Raw genomic sequence first — 7,824 nt, forward strand, 5'->3', positions numbered from 1 at the left:
ATGCTCAGCACATCACCATTGCTTAGTTTGGAGTTCAACCTACAGGCTATATCTAGATTACACCTGATATACCCATTGTGGTTTTAAAGTGTCTGAAATGGGGTATCTTAGTGTTCGAGTATTAGTGCTTGTATTTGCTCTAGAACTGTGCGCAGCTGTTGCTAATGCGGCTTTGGTGGAGGAGCAACCACTGGTTCTAACTTATCATAAAGGCCCCTTGCTCTCCACAAAGATTATTGATGTTCATGTGATCTGGTATGGGAATTTTAGCCCTATTCAGCGGTCAATTGTGGCGGACTATTTGCAGTCCCTCGCTGCAAAATTGCAGGGGAAAGACAAGCAGCCTTCTGTTTCCACCTGGTGGAAGACTACCGAAAAATACAAGAGCGGCGCTTCCAATGTGGCCGCTCTGAGCATTGCAAGGCTGGGGAAGCAGAAGATGGACGATTCGTATTCTCTTGGCAAGTTGTTGAAAAGGACGGACATTGCCGCACTGGTTGAGAGCGCCGTCAAATCCAGAGCTCTGCCGCCGCCGGCGAGCCATACGAACGGGATTTATTTGGTACTGACGTCTGATGACGTGGCGGTGGAGAGGTTCTGCGTTAGCTCTTGTGGATACCATGACCACACATTACGATCCCGTCTGCCGTATGCGTGGGTGGGTAACGCAGTGAGTCAGTGCCCCGGTCAGTGCGCGTGGCCATTTCATCAGCCACTCTACGGCCCTCAGACCCCTCCTTTGTTGCCCCCTAATGCTGACGTGGGCATCGATGGAATGATCATCAATATTGCTACTGTTTTAGCGGGAGCGGTGACAAACCCATTTAATACGGGATATTTTCAAGGTGATGCCGCTGCCCCGCTGGAGGCCGTGTCGGCTTGTGCTGGAATGTATGGAAAAGGGGCTTATCCGGGTTTCCCAGGAGAGGTCTTGGTGGACAGAACAACGGGGGCGAGCTACAATGCGCATGGAGTTAATGGGCGTCAGTTTTTACTGCCCGCCATGTGGGATCCTTCTACTAAGTCATGCAACACACTAGTTTGAAAAACATTGCAGTGCCGAAGGTTTTCTGTAAATGTTCTTGAGTAAATACAAGTTTAATAAAATTATTCTTTATTATTTTTCACAAACGGCGTAGCTATAGTTACATGGCTCATAAGTGTATAAACTAAGGTTCTATTTTGAAGCATTAAAGGATACGGATTATTTAGGTGCTCATTATTTTTTATTCCAGTGAAGCCGTTTACATATGATAATCTTTTAAGGATATTAAAGGGGAGTTAATTAAGGCATTTGCTGGTAAAACGAACGAAGCTAGCGTGGGTAGTACACTCTAAACGTTGACTCCGTTCCTCTAAACAATCACCATCAGCGGTCAACAGTTTCGGTGACTCTAAACAGTCACCTTCACGGTCAGCAGTCAGAAAAACATGTACATAACCCGATCACAGTGTACGTTTGCCACCGTCCTCCCAGCCTGTTTCAAAACGGGGGTATTGAACAGTGTAAGTATCCACAAAAGCATGAAGGATAAGGGAATTTAATCAGATGTTGCAGTCGAAAATGGACTGATAGACATGTACGCAAAATGTGGAAGCACAGAAAAGGACATGAACTATTTGACAGAATGTGTTCTCATGGAATGCCCTCATTGTAGGCGATTCACAAAGTGGATTCGTTGAAAAGGGCTTGAGAAACTTTCAAGCAAGTGCAATTGGCAGATTTCAAACCAGATTCCGCAGTCTTTGCCTGTGACATTACCTAAACCTTTATTTAGAAGAGCTTCCTTGTTAAAGTTACAATAGGTTTTGAGTACTACAATATCCAGTAATTGGGAAGTTATAAAAGGTCATTAATCTTCTTATTTAGAAGAATTCGCAAGCAAAGTTATAAAGGTCATTATTTGCGTAAGCACAAAAGTAATAAGTTCATCAAATTTTGAATTTATCCCATGTACACATTCAATCATCTATTTTCACATTTTGTAATTTTTTTATATATTTTTCTTATTATTTTGTGTATTATTTAGCTTTTTTTGATATTTTTTTAGTTTTTTTTAAAGTAGCCTATAAATAAATTTGTTTTTACATTTGTAAATTCTTGATTTTGATTTGAAATATTCTTCAACGGTTAACCCTAAACCCTAATCAACAAATTTACAAATCAAAACCAAACCTAGATAGTTAACAAAACAAAATATCAAATTTACAAGATACAAGATATCTTAGAAACATCAAAACAAAAACCAAATCGAAACAAAACCGATACTAAATGGAAATCAAAACCAAAACCAAAACCAAAACCAAATCGAAACAAAATCAAAACGAAAACGAACACCAAATCAAAACAAAATCAAAACCAAAACCAAAAATCAAAACAAAACCAAAACTAAATGGAAATCAAAACCAAACCAAATAAAATGAAATAGCACAATAGGACCGTTAAATGTTTCTAGGAATTATTTTTTAGGTATTGAGCCTTTCAACCAATAAACGAAAAAATTTAACCACTTCTAGCAGGCCACCATTCCAATTCCTTAAATTGAACATATGTACCAAAATTTTTCTTAATCCTCATTAGGCAATACACTCTTCAAATTTTAGATATCAAAGTTTAGGCTTAGGTTTATGCCATGTCATGGCATTAAGGTCCTAGTATGGTCCTATTATGTCATGTCATGGTATAAAAGGACCAATTATGGACACATTATGCAATGTCATGGCATAATAGGACTCGTTATGCCATGTCATGGCATAATATGGCCTAATATGCCATGGCATTGCATAATAGGTCCATAGTTGGTCCTATTATATCATGTCATGGCATAATAGGACCTATTATGCCATGACATTGCATAATAGTCCACATATTATGCCATCATGGTATAATAGGTCCATGATAGGACCTATTAAGCCATGACACGACACGATTTTCTTGAATTGCCAACTTCATCATCTAATTCATCTCCAACACTGAAGTACTAATTTGACATGTTTACTTAGTATGATAGGACTAATTATGGACCTATTATGTCATGTCATGGCATAATAGGACCTATTATATCATGTATTATGCCATGACGACATAATAAGTCCTATTATGCCATGACATTGCGTAATAGGTCCATAGTTGGTGTCCTATATTTTTTGGCTAGGATTTTTAAAAACTTATAAATATCTTGCATATCATTTAACATATCCACACCTAAAGGATTTGGTCTTGCATAAAAATTAAAAAAGAGAGAAAAGTAAACATAATTTTTTTATTCATGGGTGAAAACCATTCTTATGACACCTTGGACAAGTACCATGATGAAGACCAAATTCTTGCATCATGTATAATCTATTTTTTAAAAGTACCCTACACTTAGGAGTATACCATAATCCATTCAAATTCTCTTTATTCTCAACCATCCTTGTCATCATCCATATCATGTATCTCACATTCCTAGTTTTTGACCTTGGTTAAAGTGTTTTAATCATTTTGAGACATGTTTTAGGAAAGTTCTAATATATAAAATCCTCTTTAAAGAGAACTCTTACACAATTTTAGAAATTTTAAATAAAATTTATTAAAAAAATAGAAATTAAAGAAAAAAATATCACGTACACAAACATCCATACAAAGAAATTTGGAAGACGAGTAACATATATCCACATCTCTACCAAAGTAGGGAGTATGAGTTGAACATGTGATGCCTACCTAGGTAGATATCTACCCAAGTAATCTTATCCTATCCTAGGTGCAAATATGCAATACAATTGTTAGCTAAATACAAGAAAATAATTATGCACCAACAAAGTGAATGTTCATTCATAATTTATCTTTCATATTGTTCACTTTTCACATCTACTTTATCTTTTGGTAGCTATTTATCTCCTTTATGTCTTATCTCCCACTTTGGGAACATATATGTTTAATTTAATCTTTTATGTTTACTTCATATTCTATTACCCCACTTGTAGGGCATGTTTAATATTTTCTCACTTGACTTCCTTTCATGATTCCTACTTTTACTTCATATGTTTTATCTCCTATTTTTACATTATCTAATCTTTATTAATAACTACTAATTTCCCATAATGATTTATGTCTTATACTTTAATCTTTGTTCTATCTTATGATCTTCAAGACTATTTGCTTCACATATGCTCATATAGTGTTTTTGTTTTCCTTTCATGATTCCTACTTTTACTTCATATGTTTTATCTCCTATTTTTACATTATCTAATCTTTATTAATAACTACTAATTTCCCATAATGATTTATGTCTTATACTTTAATCTTTGTTCTATCTTATGATCTTCAAGACTATTTGCTTCACATATATTCATATAGTATTTTTTTTATCTTATTAAAGCATTATCTTATGTTTGTATATTGGTTAATCTATCTTCTTAAAGTATTATCTTATGTTCATACATTGGGCAATTTATCACTTTAGATCATTTTTGTATATCGTTCCATTTATATATAATTATATATAGGTACATTGATAATTACGTCTATATGATCTCTTACTCTTATGTCTAGTTACTAAAAACATGTTATTTATTATTTTTCATCAATGACTTATCATCATTATTTTTTTTTTTTTCAACAAGAGCATTCTATTTACAATCCTTTATTGTCATGCCTATTATTTTAGAGAATATAATAGATTATCACTATTTGATCACGCATTTTTGCATCTTAGTATCATATGATTGTGCCTCACATGATGATCTTGTATTGCTATTATCTTGCATGATCTTATGATCATATCTTGGTTTATAGAGCGTAATGATCTTACATTTCAATATCTTATTTTAAGCACTTATCATCAATCCTTATATATTCTTACACTAAGGAGGATCATCTTATTTCCCACTTCTTTATTGATCTTACATTGGCATATCTTACGAGCAATCCTACTTATATCAATATTATATTATTATATCACATAGCTTGATCCTACATTAGAGGCATCATGGTACTCCACTATCATGCATATTAAATATCATACTTATCATATTATCATAATTTATATATTTGAATATTTGCACCATTGTTGAGCTTCAAATCATTGATCACTTTTGATCCTAACTATACTTTTCTACCCCATCCTTCATATTGATCCTATCACACTTCATTTGAAAGTATTGAGTCTTTTGCTAATGAACCTACTTGTCCTACTAATCCTACAAGCAATATTTGATCATACTCATTGATGTCAAGTTGGACCATTTGTTTTAATTTCATGGTCACTTTTGCCTATATGATGTGTATTACATCACCATTATTTTGACCATATGTTGATCTTATTTAACATTTTTTACAAGTTCATGTATGGAATATTTTATATTGATTTTAATAGTTGATGCATTTTACAAGAAATGGATGCATTAAATTGAATATATAATAGATTTATGAAGTTTCATTGAAAGTTTTTATTAAGTTTTGTGCGCAAATTTTATATTTAAAGATTCAATAGTATGTACATGCATATTTTTTTAAGTTCAATATTATATTATATTTCATGTGTGTCTCATTCAATAACATAGAAATGTTACTATTTATAAATGTTTTTTTTAAAACTAAAATAAATTCTTCTTTGACATAGAGTTGTATAGAATTCATGTATATCTTTATATATGCAGGAGCTCTTTGTTATCATGGATGTCTTTGACATATATGAATTATTAGGTGAAAATCCCCCACCACAACCCACTCCTCCTCCACCTCCACCTCCACCTCCATCACCACCAGCACCAGCACCAGCACCACCAGCACCAACACCACCACCTCCACCTCCACCCCCTAGAGTGGATGAAATTCGTTTAAGAGAACGAATTAATGAAAACCTACAAGTGATTGAACAAAATATTACTGCTATCCAAAATGGGCCAATCACGCCACCCCATCTTCTAGAGTTTGCAAAATCAATGCAAACTGTTGTCGAGTCATTTAGATCTGTTGATTCTCAATTAGATCAATTTCATAGATGACGATAAGAGTTGCGTGATTTTTATGTCGATGGATTAACTTATAGGCAAATCACTGATCTCAAAATAACCAAAGCTCATTTATGTCCATATTTTACTAACCGAAAAACAAGAGAACCAATGCAACCTAACTAGAAAAGAATTTCAATTAGGTGGTGTGTGCATCCAGAAATGGTTAGACACTTTTGGGATAGATGGTGGATGGTTTTTTATTATCCACCACATCGTAATTATGAGGTCCCTTTATATTTTTTGAAGAAATTATACTGTGAGTTTGTAATGCACCAAAAACCAAATTATTTTGATATTGTCATTCCAGGGTGTTGGTCGTGGAATGCCACAACATAGATTAGAGGCACAGAGTAATAATCCCCTACCAGATCCACCCATAGTTCCACTTGTTGCTCCATCGATTCTTGCAGATGTGCAAAATACATCATTCATTTCGACATTAGATGCTTTGACTTCCCTCATAGGTAACCTGAGTGAGCAAGTTGCTCACATGGCTTTTGCTCCTCGATGGATGCCACATATGTGTTCGAGTTGTCATGAGATGTGTGCAGGTCCTACTGCTGATCCAGGATCCTCTTCAGTTCCAGCTAAGAATGATGCAACAGATGATAGTATGATGACATCATATATGGATTTTCTTTGCTCTGATGATTATCTTGAGCAGGTATAGATATATATACGTGTACATGTCAAACTTTAAATACTTCATTAAATATAGGTATAAATTAAGTGCATGTATTTTTTTTTATACAATCTAATACTTCATTAAATAAATTTGGTTTATGTAGATAATGACTACACCTAATATTAGAGTCAATATTGCATCTACTGGAACACGGCTCGACACACCTTATGTGGTATAGTATCAATTTCTATCTAGACATTGTACTAGCTTTTTAAGTTAACATGTTATCATCGTATACTATATAAATTTTTATGTTGATACATTGAATGCTTCTTTCTCTAGGATTCAGGTCATGAGGGACCCTCTACATCACATCGAGAAGAGGGTGTGACAACTATGACACCATCTATGGTATGTATCTTAGACTTCATAAATCTAATATGAACTCTTACAACATTGTAACTTAACTTGAAATTATTTAATACACATATATATGTTCAATAAATATGATTTCATTAAATGTATGTTTGTAGGTGGACACTACTATCAGGATAGGTTATCCTCATAATTTTTATCAAAGCCAATTTGAACGGACATCGACATCCTTTGAGGTCTTAATATGTAATACTTAATTTGATCTTATTTTGACTCTTAATTTAAGATTTAATTGGACACTTTGAATTTGACCTTGTACAGGACTTAGCTAGCACTACATTTAATGTTGATACTGTACAAGATACTGCTAGAGGAGATACTGCTAGATGATCTGATGAGCAACCTTATGTATGATATTTTATTATATGATTATTTTAAAATCAAATTATAAATATTCATTTTTATTTAATAAAAAAATAAACATGTGTATGTGCTCATGTTCATTATATCATGTTTCTTATCTTGTATACAGAATGGCACAACTATCAAGCATATAGTACATGTAGAACAAGTTACTGGAGTTGATGTGCACACACATATGGTAAGTTTGTAACTTAATTTATGAATTCCAATTGTATTTGATAAATGATTATTTTAATAGTTAATTTCAAGTATTTTAATATTATTTTTTCCTTGTACAGCATGAGATTGGTGGATCTGGTCCACGTCCCAGGAAGAAGAGACCACGAGATGTTATTGATGATGGCACTTAGATTTTACTGTTTATTTGGCTCTGATATGATGTACATGTACTATTTTATATGATA

The 7,824-nt window shown here is 33.7% G+C and overlaps 1 protein-coding gene across 1 annotated transcript; it reads left to right on the forward strand.

Moving 5' to 3' along the window:
• Positions 1-1,131, forward strand: LOC131063974 (protein EXORDIUM-like 2). The gene has a single exon (XM_057997980.2). It carries the CDS (start codon positions 98-100, stop codon positions 1,043-1,045), a length of 948 nt encoding a protein of 315 aa, XP_057853963.1. The 5' UTR covers positions 1-97; the 3' UTR covers positions 1,046-1,131.
• The last annotated feature ends 6,693 nt before the right edge of the window (positions 1,132-7,824 follow it).

Source organism: Cryptomeria japonica, chromosome 11 (genome assembly GCF_030272615.1).
Source record: "Cryptomeria japonica chromosome 11, Sugi_1.0, whole genome shotgun sequence".
Taxonomy (NCBI): Eukaryota; Viridiplantae; Streptophyta; class Pinopsida; order Cupressales; family Cupressaceae; genus Cryptomeria; species Cryptomeria japonica.

Excerpts from the sequence above, each read along its gene's own strand:
- LOC131063974 (XM_057997980.2), top strand. The coding sequence starts at position 98 with ATGGGGTATCTTAGTGTTCGAGTATTAGTGCTTGTATTTGCTCTAGAA.